This window comes from Rhagoletis pomonella, unplaced genomic scaffold (assembly GCF_013731165.1).
Source record: "Rhagoletis pomonella isolate Grant_MI unplaced genomic scaffold, Rhpom_1.0 Rhpom_scaffold_00007, whole genome shotgun sequence".
NCBI classification, from domain to species: domain Eukaryota; kingdom Metazoa; phylum Arthropoda; class Insecta; order Diptera; family Tephritidae; genus Rhagoletis; species Rhagoletis pomonella.
In genome coordinates, this window is record NW_023458561.1 from 29,021,263 (window position 1) to 29,037,315 (window position 16,053).

The 16,053-nt window shown below is 34.3% G+C and overlaps 2 protein-coding genes and 1 long non-coding RNA gene across 3 annotated transcripts in view; 1 reads left to right on the plus strand and 2 right to left on the minus strand.

Annotated features, from left to right (window-relative positions):
* The window catches only part of LOC118743776, a 452,583-nt gene that overhangs the window by 112,447 nt on the left and 324,083 nt on the right, over positions 1-16,053 (minus strand). The window lies entirely within an intron of this gene.
* On the plus strand, positions 1,961-2,901 carry LOC118742537 (vacuolar protein sorting-associated protein 28 homolog). Its single transcript, XM_036474684.1, has one exon. It carries the CDS (start codon positions 2,074-2,076, stop codon positions 2,704-2,706), a length of 633 nt encoding a protein of 210 aa, XP_036330577.1. The 5' UTR covers positions 1,961-2,073; the 3' UTR covers positions 2,707-2,901.
* On the minus strand, positions 4,633-15,619 carry LOC118742539. The gene is made up of 2 exons (XR_004993381.1): positions 13,483-15,619; positions 4,633-5,546 (listed from the first exon to the last, which is right to left on the minus strand). It is a non-coding gene; the product is annotated as an uncharacterized LOC118742539 (long non-coding RNA).

The window sequence follows — 16,053 nt, forward strand, 5'->3', positions numbered from 1 at the left end:
TTGAACATCGAATTCGCAGGTTCGATCCCTGCTGAAGTCTAGAAAAAGAAGTCTGATGAGGAGATGTGGTGATCTCCGAAATAGTGCTATAACTTCTACCGCTTAGACTTTGTTGCTTTTTCAATTTTTCCTAACAAACAATCGTGGTACAAAGCTCAATAAAAATATTAAAAATAAAATGTTAACAAGCCACAATAACATTAAGAAATTTAAATTTTAATTTGTTCGCCTTTAAAACTTGCATATGTATTATTTTTTCTTTTTTTTCTTCAAAAAAAAAACAAACAAATTGTTGCCATATGTATTTTTTTACCAAAGTTTCAAATTTTATACATGCTGCTTCATAGACCATTAAATTTTAGTATAATAGTGTACAAATTTGAAATGGCTATTTTATATAGAAGAAAGTTTATTTTCTTTTTCGATGATCATAAAATTGCCTTTTTATAATCAGGCAGTATTAAATTAGAGTTTTTCACTGTTTAATAAACAGTGAGCTATTTATTTGGAAATTATTATTTGTTTTTTTTTTCAAAAAGCTTACGTATTTGGTAGGTATGTATATGGTCATTAGTTTTAACTTCATAGTAAATATTTAATTCTGATTATCTCGGAATCGGAGTATTTTTCCAGGAGAGGGGATGACGTAGTGTTTTTGCCCGAACACAGCGAAAACGACGAGCTACCACAGCTGTCAAATTATTTTTCCACGTATGTAGATAATTATTTTGGCGACACGACGACTGTGATTGTGGCCAGATTATATCTTGCTATTTTTCCAGCGACAGATAAAGTTCTTCCTCTTCGTTTATGTCAAATTCATACAAATTCATAATGTCGCTGCAGCGTTCAAAAAAATCATGTCGCCATTGACAAAGCGATAACGAAGATAAATTGGAAGCTGTGGCCCGTAGCTCGTCGTTTTCAATATGTTTAGCACTTTAGGCTTAGAAAAGGAGTGAAACACTCCGATCGGAGTGAAAACGGCAACGCTGCCCATGAATATCATTCAAACACCTCCTATCGTAGACAAAGAGCTTCACGAAGAAATCTGCGAAACTTCTACACAAGAAAGATCTGGATATTGGGGCAGACTGAACTCGTACCTATCCAGACTCGACCACGACTTGTACCACATCAGTCACCTCTTCATTTGACCCGTCTAAAGCCTGATATACAGTTCAATGCGAGCGTGAGCGTGAGTTTTTTATTTTGACCAATATCTTCGTTATTACTCAACTTTTTGATATAGTTGAGACATAAAAAGATAGAGAATTAAAATATCTTTCAGAATTATAGAATAAAAACTAATTTAAAATGCATAATATGCCTTTTTTCGAATTCACACTCAACTGTGTGCGTACGGAATGCTTTCGCATGTGAACGGCAAGTTTTGACGGATGTGGCATTTTAAATTAGTTTTTATTCTATAATTCCGAAGTATATTTTAATTTTATATCTTTTCATGTCTCAACTATAGCAAAAAGTTGAGTAATAACGAAGATATTGGTAAAAATAAAAAACTCACGCTCACGCTCGCGTTGAACTGTACATCAGGCTTAACCCACTCTGCTGGCACTCCTCTCTCTTTGGTCATAACCTTTGGAATCAGCAGGTTTCATATGCCTACCCTTAGTTGAGCCGAAGAACGTAGATAATCTAGAAGAACGTAGATAATTTAGAATAATTTCGTTCTTTGGTTGATCATCAACGTATTTGCGACAAGAATGGTAGAATACAAGGTATAATATTTTCATGGAAAAATAGTTAATATATAAAGTATTATAAATGTGAAGATTTTTGTGGAAGTATTAGTGATTTTCAAAATCGGGGAATCCAAAGTACCGGTACGCGGAATGCCGAACCTTTGTTTGTTACATCGTGTATTTGCAACACAAATTTTAAGTGCCTCCAAAAATGCGACTCTGTGGTTGGTGGATTTAGAAATAAATTCACCATACTTGATACCTGTCAAACTGACAGTTATAAAAACAAAAGAATTCGTCATCTGTTGAAAATTTTAATTGTTTATATTTTTTTGTTCAGCGAAGAAATAAATTATACAGCTGAATAATGCAAGATAATTGTCCCGAACTATACGAAGAGGTAAAACTTTATCGCAATGCACGTGAACGTGAAAAGTATGATAACATGGCAGATTTGTACGCCATCATCAACACGCTCCAACAGCTTGAGAAGGCGTACATTCGTGACTGCATCACTCCTCAAGAGTATACCGCTGCCTGTTCCAAGTATTTGGTGCAATACAAGGTCGCATTCAAGCAGGTGCAATGTGACGAGTATCCCAATGTTGACACATTTGTAAAGAAATTCAGACTGGACTGTCCGGCAGCTCTCGAGCGGATACGGGAGGACAGGCCAATCACAATACGAGATGACAAGGGAAATACATCTAAATGCATTGCGGAAATCGTGTCGTTATTCATTACTATTATGGACAAACTGCGTCTGAAAATGAATACAATGGATGCTTTACAGCCAGACGTAAAAGATTTAGCAGATAACATGAATAGGTTGTCATTAATACCGAAAGATTTTGAAGCTAAGCAAAAAGTTGAGACTTGGTTAAGCACATTAAACGATATGCAGGCTTCAGACGAGTTATCAGAAGGACAAGTGCGTCAATTTCTTTTTGATCTGGAATCGTCATACGGAGACTTTACTAAACTGTTACACAGCCAGTAGTCAATCAGTCATTATGTGGAATGAAATTAAATATACATAAGCGTACATACCTAAGTTAATCTCGTAGATTTTAGTAAAAAAAAAAAAATATTTTGTGTTCGGAATTCTGTGTGAACGATCGATTGCTTATTTACTTTCGTTAAGCCGCTTATTATAATTCAAAAAATATATCTTACACAAACGATATGTAATAAATACTATAAATTTATTTAAATAAGGGATATTCTCAGAGCCTTGCAAAGGCATTGTACGGTAAAAACCGGTTTTCCTATGGGACAACTTTACAAACCGTGCACCGTTCAAGGACTCCCCTGCAAAAATCGTTGGACCATGTATTCTATTTGTGGTATATTGGAGTACTTACAAAAGTGTTCCTCTGTCATGCTGTAGCGGACCAACTCGTGTCTGCGCCAGCTTATTGTTTGTTATCCGATCACTGCTCGTGTTTTAACGAAATGTGATTGAAGTTGAGCATTTGAAAGCACATTTGCATGTCTGGCTGTAGCTGAACGTGTAGAGATGCTCGCTGTTAGTTCTTAGCTCCCAGCATGTTCGGGTTCGAATGCCGTCAGAGGCAACATGTAATTTTTAATTTTTTTCTTGGTTTTTACTAATTTCGAAAAAGCATTTGAGAAGTGAAGAACAAAAGCGTGTACAAACGAAAAAATATAACAACAATGCCATTGTTAATATGTTGGAGTAGTTTTGTGCTACTCTGATGTAATGCAGGGATGGAGTATATGGTCCTGCCCTAGGACATCGCAATGTTAATTGGACAATATTTTTTATATGAATTGTGGTTAATTTTGGAGTACTCCTTGGTCCTTAGGGAGTACTCTTTACACGCATGCATGGAGTAGTCGCGATTTTTGCAGGGTCTGCAAGACTGCCAAAAATACCCCTATACTTTTTATTGTTTACATATGAATTATATATACTTAAAATATGTTTCCGCCAAAATGATTCACTGATGAATACACTGATGAAGTGCCGAGGTTCATAAAGCAACCTCTTTACCCGACAGCTTGCTGACAGCACATTAACGGCATTCATAGGAAGTCGGGTTGACCTACACTCACTCGCGTCCTGTGACTACCGTTTTGGGAACACAACCAGCAGACGTGGACGAGACAGAGCTTCGTCTGCTTCGGGACACTCGGACCACAATAACCCAATAACTACTGCCTCAGGTAAAACTCGTACCTGAGCAGATTAGATGCAGATACGCCCAACGGGTGGCCGGCATGTGGAGAGACTCGAGACAGATCCTATAGAAGTCGCACGCTTCCTGGCTTTCCCCGTTAGTTGTGCTCGACGAGAACGATTGAGGGACTAGCCGATCTAGGCGGCGTTGTTGTAGCCGCTTCAACAACAGCCGCACTGATGAAAATTTGCAACACTGTTGCAACTACCCAACTGATATGCGTTGCCAGAAATTCCCACCGATCGTGATACTTCAATAATTCGTGCAATACTGCGGTTGTGATTGCATCTCGAACCAGCCCATTACACTAATGTTACGCTTTAGACTGTCATACTCACTTTTCGATCATGGAATCAAACACTCGTCAATCCATCTTTTACTGGCATCAACTTCACATTATTTCTTTTCTTTTGGCCCAGTAACACGACAATAAGATACTGACCTCACAAGGGACCTTCTGCCATTTCCGTGTAGGTTCCATTTCATGATGTTTTCATACGATGCTGTGTGCCGGCTTTGGCTGTAAACAATATTTTTTTTTAAATACTGATGGGAAAGAGCATAAAAGATTCCGCGAAACAATGAAACTAGAAGCACATACAACAAGAAAGTATTTTAACTACAAATTTTGAGTCCTCCAAAATTTTAATTATCGTTGCTTTATCTAATTTAAAGGAAACTCCTAACATCTCATGTTCTGAAATGAAGGACACAAAGCTCAATTTTAAATTTCGACTTCACCGCGCATGCGTATGAACTATGCGTTTGCTGTGTTTATTTTGGATTTAATCGTATTTTGTATTTAATTTAAATATTAAGGTTATTATAATTATACATATAGTTTAAACCGATTACAATATTTAAATTTTAATTTTTATTTATATATTTCTTCCTTTCAACTCTGTCGTGTATGTGTGTGTGTGTGTGGTCTTCTATCTTCATTTCTCCGCTACAGTTTTCTTTTTCTTATTAAACATTCTCTTTGCTTCGTAATAGCATTATATAATATTTATTTTAATTAGCTTTGTAATTTCTTTAGTGTAAGTTTTACGGTTGTATGAATGTGGGTGGTGGTATATGGGTGTGGTTTTTATGGGTTTAAATATGTTTTTTTTTTTTTTTTTATCTTAAATGAGTGCATTTATTTAGGAAATACATGGATCTTCTTAAAAGGGATTACCGCAGGACCGACGGGAAAGAACATACAAAATTTTAATTCGTCGCTTTTTCGCCCGTATCTATTCTATTCTATTTTTTTATACTAATGTACCATACATAAGCATCAATACATTCGTATAAAGGAAAACTATAGGACCGGCAGACAGACAATGTGAAAAGTAAAAGAAGTACGTATGTGTATGTGTGTGTGGTTATGGTTGTGTGCACGCAATTGCTTCGCAGCTGGAACCGATTTATAGAGCTGATTGGATTACGTTGTTACTAAATCGGAATCGAGTTTCTTATTAACATATACATATAATATTTATATATATGTGTATGCATTAATGTGTTTGTAGCAACGCCTTTCTTTTCACATTCAATTCTGTCCAGTCCAATAAGAGGGTGAGTAGCCTTGTTTAGCGGCCGATTTCGATTGGCTACTTGTCTGTTGGCGCTGGCCCGTGCTATTCGAATCCTATAAGAACCAAAAATATGTTTTTTTATTATTTACATTTGATATAATTAATAACACTTAGTATTTATGTATATGGAAAATTTTAATATTATTAAGAAGTGCATATACAAAAATGTCTTTAAAATGGCAAATGTTTATATAGATATACATACAAATACGGATGTATCAAGTAAGTATGTGCAAGGTATGCGTTCTTAGCTGTTTTTTGCTTATTGCTTTTATCTAAAAACATTTGATTTCAGTAAAGAATTGCCTACAGTATGTTTCTATGAGCCCCAACTCGCGCAATTTGAGTACTATTTTGAATTTCAACTGAAATTGCGAGACGTTTGGCAATAGAAAAAAATTTATGAGTCTTAATTTAGAAAATTTTGATTTTCAACCCTTCGGTTATATTAAGGTAATTTCGAGGCCTTTTTGTCAATATTTTCTAAACTGAAAAAAATTGCATAAAATAACTTTGCATAAAGGGCATAAATTGAAATTTTGAAAAAACCAATACAGTGCCGGACAAAAGTATTGGCACAGTGAATTTTTCGCAATATAAGCAAAGTTTTTTTATTTTAATTTATTTTCGATAAATTTTTATAAAAATATGGTTCATTGTACACCAAAAACACATATAAATAGTATATCTTAACTTTGAGCAAAACTCAGGAAAATTCAATAAACAACTTTCTATTAAGATCTTTTAGAAAAAACTCTAAGTATGCAGTTTTGTAGCCATTCAAAGTGAAAGTTTTGAGTTGCCAGAAAATCGCGTTGAATCTTTGAAATTTTTTTCACGCAGGTTTTTCCATACAAAGTATGTTCGACAATAATTTTTTGTATGGAGAAAATGAGCAATACCTTACTAACTTAAAAAATTTACAAACAACGTGATTTTCTAGCAACTCCAACTTGCCCTTTGTTAGAATAAAATATAATGGGCTAAACAACTGCATACTTAGAATTTTTATTTAAAAAAATCTGATTTGAAATATGCAAATTAGTACGCCATTATTTATTGAATTTGCACACAGTTTAAGAATTTTTTTTTTGTGTTTTGTTGTATGTAGTAAGACTAGATTTTAATAAAAAATTGGCAAAAAGCAATAATAATAAAAAACTTTGCATCATTGCGAAAATTTTTCGGTGCCAATACTTTTGTCCGGCACTGTATGTGTCTATTTTAAGAGAAATAATTTGAAAATCTACGTGAGTTTGATATTTTTATGATTGTACCAGCATGCTGGTGTAGTGTATGGTGAAAGTAGTTCATTTTTTTCCAAGTCGTCAACCACTAAACATTTTGCGTAACGATGAATTCTATAAAGAAAGTATTTTGGCGAAAATTCCTTGCACTATATGAGTCAAAGGCTTGTTTTTCGAAGATTAAAAATTCATAATATTACAAATGTGAATTAAAAAAACAATGTTAAAACAAAATGGTAAGAAAATTAACAAACTATGGCTCTATTTATTTCTATCTTTTCCGCACTTCCTTGTCAAGAAATAAATATTGTGCCAACCTGCTGGTGTATTATATGCTTCGAGCTAAATGGTCGGTACCAAGTAGGTACAATCGCGGCATTCGATATCGAACGTTACTCGAAGCGAAATTTGATTTTAACATCGCTACAGTCGATAGCGAGTGTGCTTCGCCCATTTAAATTGTATTGTGGTGAAAATAGCTGCCATTTTGTTTGATTTGATTTGAAACGAGTAATCACTCGTATACGAATAAAGAAGGGCAAAACAAGTAAGAAAGTCTAAGTTCGGGCGGAGCCGAACATTAAATACCCGGCGCAAGTATTAAATATATGTTTTTTCACCTTTCCGAAACCCTCCGCTAGATGGTAAGCCGGGGTGTATCAATTTTGAGTAAATTAGCGTCCTTCAATTTCGAAATATTGAAGTTTCAAGCATTTCTGAAATTTACCGTTATATGAAAAGCGGCCGTTATTTTAGTCCGATTTCAATAATTTTCAACGTTTTGCTTATATGTGGCAAGCACAATAACCACACCGAGTTTGGTACAAATTGGTAGAACGGTTACCGATATACTTATATGTGATCATAAGTGGGCGGTGCCACGCCCATTTTCCAAAATTTTACCATAAACGTATTTCTTGGTAAAGAATTGTTGGAAGCATCAATTTTGAATAAATTAGCTTCAATATTTACTGATTTATCGAAGATTATGTATTTCTCTAAATTACCGTTATATGGGAGGTGGGCGTGGTTATTGAGCGATTTTAAAAATTTTCGGCCATTTGGTATGTTGTACCAGGGCCAACAACTGTGCCAAGTTTGGAAGAAATTGGTGCAGCGGTTACCAAGATATACACATGTAACCATAAGTGGGCGTGGCTACGCCCATTTTCCAAAAGTTTATAATATTCTTATTTGTCGTCTGAAAATTATTGTAAATACCAATTTTGAGTGAATTATCTTCAGTAGCTACTAAAATATCGCAGTTTCCGTATTTCTGAAAATTACCGTTATATGGGAAGTGGGCGTGGTTACAGTCCGATTTCGCCCATTTTCAATACCAACCTACCTTGGATTAACAGAAACCTACATACCAAATTTCGTTGAGATATCTCAATTTTTGCTCGACAGACGGACAGACGGACGGACAGACAGACATGGCTTAATCAATTTCTTTTTTCATCCTGATCATTTATGTATACATTTGTCTATATCTATCTCGATTCGTTTTGGCTGTTACAAACAACCGTTATGTGAACAAAATTAATATACCCTTGTGCACAAGTGCGCTCGGGTATAAAAATGGAGTCATCTCATGGCAATGGAGTAAGTTATCTTTAATTTATAACATATTTAACTTATTAAAGATCTTTTTTAATTCAGTGCAAAACTAAGCGTGTCCGGGGAAAACCAAACCATGTGTGGACAGTGTCGGAAGAGAAGTCCCTAATTGATTTTCTTTTAGAAAACCGCCTATTTGAGGTTGTAACACATTCAGATCCCAATTGTTTGATTTCGGAACTCCTAGATGGACACTTCGGCGATTTGCCAACAACACAAGCATATTCAACCTAAAAGTTTCATCGATCTCTTCCTCCTCATCTTCATCGCCTAACAAAAATGCACCAAATAAATTTAAAAAACTCATAAATGACTTATTTGACGACTCACTTCCTTCCATCGTTGCGTCCTGCGCGTACTTCTCGCAAATCGCAGCCATTAATTAGCTTTTCTCGCTTCTTCTGGGCATTAGAAACTTTCTAAAGCTGTTTTAATAATTTTGATTTTGTCTTATATAATTGTTAAAATATTGTACAATAGCACACGAAAAAGTATGGGATGCTCACAAGTTTCATTTTACAACTGTTCTAAAAAAATAGTACAAAAGAGCAAATATGACAAATAGCACGACTTGTGAACTCCCTAAGTATGTTCAGTTATACTTGATAGGATAAAGTTATACAGCTATAAGTGGACGCTACCACGCCCATTTTCTAAAATTCCATAATAATCTTATTTTAAGAGATTATTATGAGTATTATTTGAGGGCGATTAATTGAGTAAATTAGCGCCCTTAAATTTTGAGTTATCGAAATTTCAATCATTTCTGTAATTTACCGTTACATGAAAAGTAGGCGTAATTTTAGTCCGATTTCAATAATTTTCAATGTTTTGTGGCAAGCACAATAACCGTACCGAGTTACAAATTGGTAGAACGGTTACCGAGATAAATATATGTGATCATAAGTGGGCGGTGCCACGCCCATTTTCCAAAATTTTATCATAAACGTATTTCTTGGTAAAGAATTGCTGCAAGCATCGATTTTGAATAAATTAGCTTTAATATTTACTGATTTATCGAGGATTTCGTATTTCTCGAAATTACCGTTATATGGGATGTGGGCGTGGTTATTGTCCGATTTTAAAAATTTTCGGCCATTTGGTATGCTGTACAAGGGCCAACAACTGTGCCAAGTTTGGAAGAAATTGGTGTAGCGGTTACCAAGATATACACATGTAACCATAAGTAGGCGTGGCTACGCCCATTTGCCAAAATTTTTTAATATTCTTATTTTTCGTCTAAAACTCATTGTAAATATAAATTTTGAGTGAATTATCTTTAGTAGTTACTAAAATATCGCAGTTTTCGTATTTCTGAAAATTACCGTTATATGGGAGGTAGGCGTGGTTATTGTCCTATTTTGCCCATTTTCAATACCGTCCGTCCTACGCCTGAAAGAAGTGCACGTACCAAGTTTCGTTAAGATATCTCAATTTTTACTCGAGTTATCGTGTGCACAGACGGACAGACGGACGGACGGACGGACGGACAGACAGTCACCGCTTAATCGATTTCTTTTTTCATTCTGATCATTTATGTATACATTTGTCTATATCTATCTCGATTCGTTTTGCCTGTTACAAACAACCGTTATGTGAACAAAGTTATAATACCCTTGTGCACAAGTGCGCTCGGGTATAATAAAACAAAAAATGCTTTACATACTTCAAACATACATAATATCGCTACCTAAAGGGGAAAAGGTGCCAGATCCACATTTTTTCAAAATTTAGTTTTAACGCTGAATGACAGATAATGTGAAAGTACATCGATTTTTCGTCTCTCCTGAATAATTTCAAAAAATGGACTTGGCACCTTTTCACCTTTACCGGCCGTCTGTTACATGCTTGCAAATCTCACTTGCGGTCTGTTTTTTTCTCTCGCAAGCGAGATAAGAGTTTTGTCGACTGGACATTTGACAGCATACTTTTTCATTTATAAAATGTCTCCAAAAAAGAATGTACGAGCTTTGCAGGCTAAATTTGTATTTTCCACCAAAATAAACGATGTTGCTGCGCGCGTTCCCACGACAGTCGGGTCTACGTAACCGGAACGACCCAGATTTATATCTGGGCAAGGACTGTCACTCCAGCAACACTCCCCAAAAACCCTTTGGGGAACTTGTTTGCTGCTACAATAACAACAGCAACATGTTGCTTGCTATTCTGAAGAATTCTGCGAAATGAGGTATTTCACCTGTCAAACAACAAAAATGATATGCGGTATACGAGAAAAAGCATGCTTCGTACTTTTAGCGGTCTACACGTGCGTCACGTAGGCGAGATTTTGCAGCACGTGAAGACGGCCGGTTAGGTAATGATATGTTTTTAACATAACTTCTTTTCGTTGGAAATAATGACTAAATTTAATTTTAACGCACTCTCAGGACTTCTTATGTCACAGAGGAGTTAAGCAAGAAGAATTATTGGAAAAATAGATCAAACTAAAATAATCTAAAGAAAATTTCGTTAAAAGCAAGATGAAACAGATTTTAGAAAATCAGTTCAACTTTTATTTCGAACTTGCCAAAAAATTAGCGGATAACAAAATCATAAGCTGTACGGTGACAGAATTAGTTATTGAATATTATAAATGTGAAAGTTTGTGAGTGAGTATGTTTGTTGCTCCTTCACGCTTAAACGTCTAAATATATTTCAATTAAATTCTGGAATACAGATAGTTTATATCCTGGCTTAACAAAAAAATTTTTTTTTGAAGAGTGTTGGCACTTCTTTCAAAGTTAAAATCGATTAAAAACAAGCTTAACAAAATATTACAGCAATGTGGGTGTCAAACGAAAGCGGTTCAGAAACTATATATTTCGGAAGTATTTTTTTAAGAGGGTTGCAACCTGTTAAAAAAGTAAGTCAATTAATTGATAACTATTAAAAAGTTTAAACGAAATATTTTAATGTGGGTATCAAACGAAATAGGCAAAATGCTTTATTGTAGAAATATTTTTAGAGGGTTGCCATTTTTTTCATAAAGTTAAAATCAATTTGAATAACACGTTAAATAAAATATTATGTGTGTCAAACGAGTGAGCGTTAAGAAAGCTTTATTTCGAAAATATTTTTGAATAGGGTTGCTAGATTTTCAAAAACAAGTTAACCGTTCCTCCTTTTCAAAATCGAAATACTTATTCTGGAAAATGCGAATTGGAAAATCGCAGAGATGGTAGGAGTATTATTAAGAAAATTTTGGTCATTATTTGTGTATTCAGTATTTTGAATCAACATAATGGGCCATATGCATAAAAACTACGCAATTGCTTTTATTTAAATTTTCATACCTTTCACTTAAATTTATTTGAACAAATCGAGTAAAAAATTTGAAATTTTAAGCAAAAGCATTTGCTTAGGTTTTGTGCATACGGCCCAATATATAACATATTATGTAGCGAGAACATGGATAAATTTGTGAACCGAGATCTTTTCCCAAAAAATTACTGATTGTTGAGAGTTTACCTAAAGGCGAATTCAAACAAGGTGGTATTACCGGAGCAGCTGAATTCAAGGCGAATTGCCGCCGATTGTCAAAATTACGTGATTTTTGTATATTCTTTTGAGTTCTGATTGTCATCGTGCGTTTAATTTGCTATTGTAATTTTTTTGTTTTTATGCTGCCGCTATCACCGCGTATGAATTCGCCTTGGGTAGGTTTGTATGCAGAATTTTTCGGTGGTGGCGTCGCACAGTGTATGATTTTGGAAAAAGTACGAAAACGAAAAGAGATACCGAAACAAGTGTAACGGCATTTTCAATTCAACACTTTCAAGCTGTTGAGATGCAGAATTAAGGAAAAATAGACTCGTTGGATAAAGAGTTACCTTGACCTTCAAGTTTAGAGTACGATTTTGCACAAAAATGCACAAAATCAAATATCTCAAGAACGAGAAGAGATAGCGAAACAAATGTAACGATGTTTTTAAGCTTTTCAGATTCAGTACAAATAGGCTCAAATATAGTAGGAAATAAATGTAACGGTATTTTAAAGCTTTTGAGATGGATGAAACAGTTACTTGGACCTTCAAATATAATAGGTTTTCTATATTTTTTTCTTTCGTTTTTTTTTTTGGACCTGAATCCAGATGCAATGCACTTTTTAAGAGTTTTGAACACATATTTTTGCTGTTCTTGCGAAATATTTGGCGCATTTTTTTCTTTTGTGAAATCAGAATTCAAAGATATTTTTGGTAGACAACTTGCTACGTGAAAATGTTGAAGAAATTCTTGATACCCTCTGTTTGTTAAAACAAAAAGCACCATTTCTTGAAATTTTTTGGGCAAAAAATATGCGGTGTTTTTTCTTACTTTCAAAGACTATAAGATTTTTCGGGACTCTGTTATATGTATGTCTTGGCAATTTTCGGGTTTATTCGAGACTTTCGGAATTTTTCAGAAGTTTACACGCATATTTAAACCTTGGCTTTGGGGTTTTTAAATGCTCAAAAAATTTAACTAACGGGTGTTCTGCTCAAATAGTATTAAAAGGAAAATTTTGCTTTGAATAAATATAGAAAATTATGGATTTTTTTTCCTCTAATTAATAAATAGCGATGGCTTTCGAAAAACTCTTTACTTTGTTATTATAAAGTGGATACATACTTGATAGTAGTGTCTGTGATACAAGCGCCTAATAAATCACTTCTATACTAATTATAATTTATCACCCAAATTCATAAAAAATAATTCTTTATAAATCGAAAATTTGTACGAAAATGTCTCGCGATAGGTATATTTTAATTTTTTATGCATAAGGCCACAAGATTTTGCCTTATTTAAATCTGAAATTTTTAACACCTGAGAGGTTACGCGATATGATTTGTGTAAAATGAAAATTTTGCACAGATCCTTTAACTTTTTTGGTTATAAATAAATGCATTTTGAGTTCAAGTAATATGAAGGGAATTACTGAAATATAATGAATTTAAAAAAGGTGTATTCGTGACAACGATTATGCTGATAGGTAGGCATAGTTACATATGTATATATTGTATATGTTTGTTCGAACGCGTTAAATTGAAATAAAAAAAAATAACAAAAGTTGAAAGGGGAAAATATTATAAAGTTATATACTAAGTACATACTATGTAGTTTAACTGATATTCTAAAAACTTACCCGGCGGGATGAATTATGAATCCTGCCGTCCATCTAATGTTGTCCCATAAAAAACCAAAAGAAATAATAAAATAATAAAAAAGTTTTTTCCATGCATTTTTCATTTACATATGTACTGTACTTAATAGAAACAGTGAGCGTGAATATATTTTTGATTTTAGCTTTTGATTATTACTTATACGATTACGAACATATTTGAAATGTAGGTACTTATTGTGCTATAAAAATTGGCTGTTACTTCAATTGATTTAATATAACCTGAATGATGAAGGTTCATGGAAAAATTAGCACATTCAGAGTGTTTGAAAAATCAAGATGTATTAAGTTAAATTGAAAAGTTATTGGCATGCATTGTTCGCGTTAAAACGATATGATTTTGGTTTTTAAAATTATTAAGCGTTATTGTTATTGTTTCTTATTAATAGTAGTTTGTTAATAGGATAACCTATAAAATGTAGAATAGAACGACGACTCATAGCAACTGAAATTGTGTGTTTTCAATCTCTTTTCTCAGGTAGTAAGTATTCAGAAGACTTGAAAGCTCAAAAGAAACGTTATAGACAGTCACACCTCCCTTGTTATAAGGTTAATTGGTTAGAGACTACATAGATCAGCAATTTTCAGACTCCCAAAACAATTTTTTGCGATTGAAAGTACAATATTGGGTCCGCCATTTGGAATTTGCATTGTTTGAATAATTGGAATTGAAAAAATTAAGAAGATTTTAGAGATAAAATTTGTGCCAATATTCAGCGCAAAAAATTTTTTAGGAAATAGATGGTCCAGGTTTTGCGCCTGAAAACTGTTGGCCTTGTTATTGATAATTATAACAAATTATGGGGTTTTGGCGTTCGCGCACTCAAAAAACTTGCGAAATTGGGGTAATTGGAAGCGCCAAGTGACAATGAACTTGAAGGGGAAGCTGCTAGTTCTTGTTGAAAAAATTGCCAGCAAGAATAAAGAGCGCGTCAGGCGTGGCAATATTTCGTACTTTCCAACGCAATTGGCTGTTGCATTGACAAAGATAAATTTTATTTCCACGTGTGAACAGCCGGAATGATCTTTTTGTCACTTTCCGGAAATGAGTCTCAGAAATAAAATTTCCAAGTTATGGCTGCAACTGAAAGATCGTAAGCTGATTTACAAAATACATGTATGGGTGCATTCCAAAACGTCAAAATACAAAGTATCTGGCTCTTTTCTAAACCTCGGCAGATTGTAAATAATGTCAAATGTGCGCAACCACCGTTAGATACTAATTTTCAACTAGGTTGGGCAAGTTTTAGACTTTTTCTAGTTTCGCGCGGGAGTTGAATTTCTTGGCGTCCTCGTTTTGCGGAAATGACGGCTTCGCGATTAAGGTTGTTGATGCCCCCAAAGTATGCCTCGCGGCTCAGTGGTGAATGAAGCTGTTGGTCGATGTCTGCTTCTAGATGACCGAGGTGTCTTCTTACGTGTCTTGGTGATGCAGCTCTCTATGTCAGACTGCAGTTTGAGTGGATTGTTCTGTGACAGGCTAGCAGGAACTGTTTTGACAGCAGCATATGGTGTTTACACGGAGCATTGTAGTCTCGTCGTGTAGGTTTTTCTTCTAGTGCGGTTTAGAAATAAGAGACTGATGCTTTGTATTTTGACGCTTTGGATTGCTTCCTATTTCAACTTGCTCATGCTGCACTATCAATTTTTATTTGTGCTGCCAAACTATTCGAGTGTTGCTGTGTGACGACACTGATCGCGAATTAGTGGGAAATAATAAGCAAAATTTTGAATGAAATAGCGATAATGCTTGTAACCAATCATTTTTCGGAATTTAATTTTTAAGTTATTAACTGAAAATAAAGTTAATTATAACCAGGAGAAATAACAGTTGACCGGTAAAGCAGCTCACACTTTCATTTTACTATCGAGAAATATTTTGGATGTAAATAAAATTTCGATCAGCTGAACATTAAACTTGCATGTTTGTGCAAATGTTGAAAATGTTTGTGTTTGTGTTTGTTCGTTACTCTCCTCCAAGTTGTTGTTGATTAACTTTTATTAGAGATCTATTCGAACAGGCAAAATGTCCCCTATATTTCTGATGAATAGTCAAGATTCATAATCATTCAAAATATATGTGTATATTAGAATGGCCCAAAAAGAGTAATGTTGGAATTTCAATGCCGCCATCCCCTAGGATTGTTCAATACCAAAAAAAATATACCCCTACTTTTTTATTTTTAAATCAAAAAATATTTAGGGAGTGCTCAAACCCCGCAAACATATTCTGAGCGTTCAGAATATATGAGTCCGAAAGGTGTCCTAGGTAGGTAAGAAATATGAGTTTCAAAAACAAAATTTTTTTTTACTCTTATATGAATCTTTTAGGATTCATATATGAGCCAAATTATGAGCCAGCACCTTGTGCCAATATAAAAACAATAAAGATTTGAAATTTATATCTAAACTTGTTTATACAGAAATTGAAAATAATTAGAAAACAAAAAATGAACAAAATTTAGCTTCAGCTGCTGCTATTGAATGAATGTTGGAATGTGTATATGCATGTAAGTATGTATGTATGTTATTTGC

Bases quoted from the DNA above. Each gene is read 5' to 3' on its own strand.
- LOC118742537 (XM_036474684.1), top strand. From the start codon at position 2,074: ATGCAAGATAATTGTCCCGAACTATACGAAGAGGTAAAACTTTATCGC.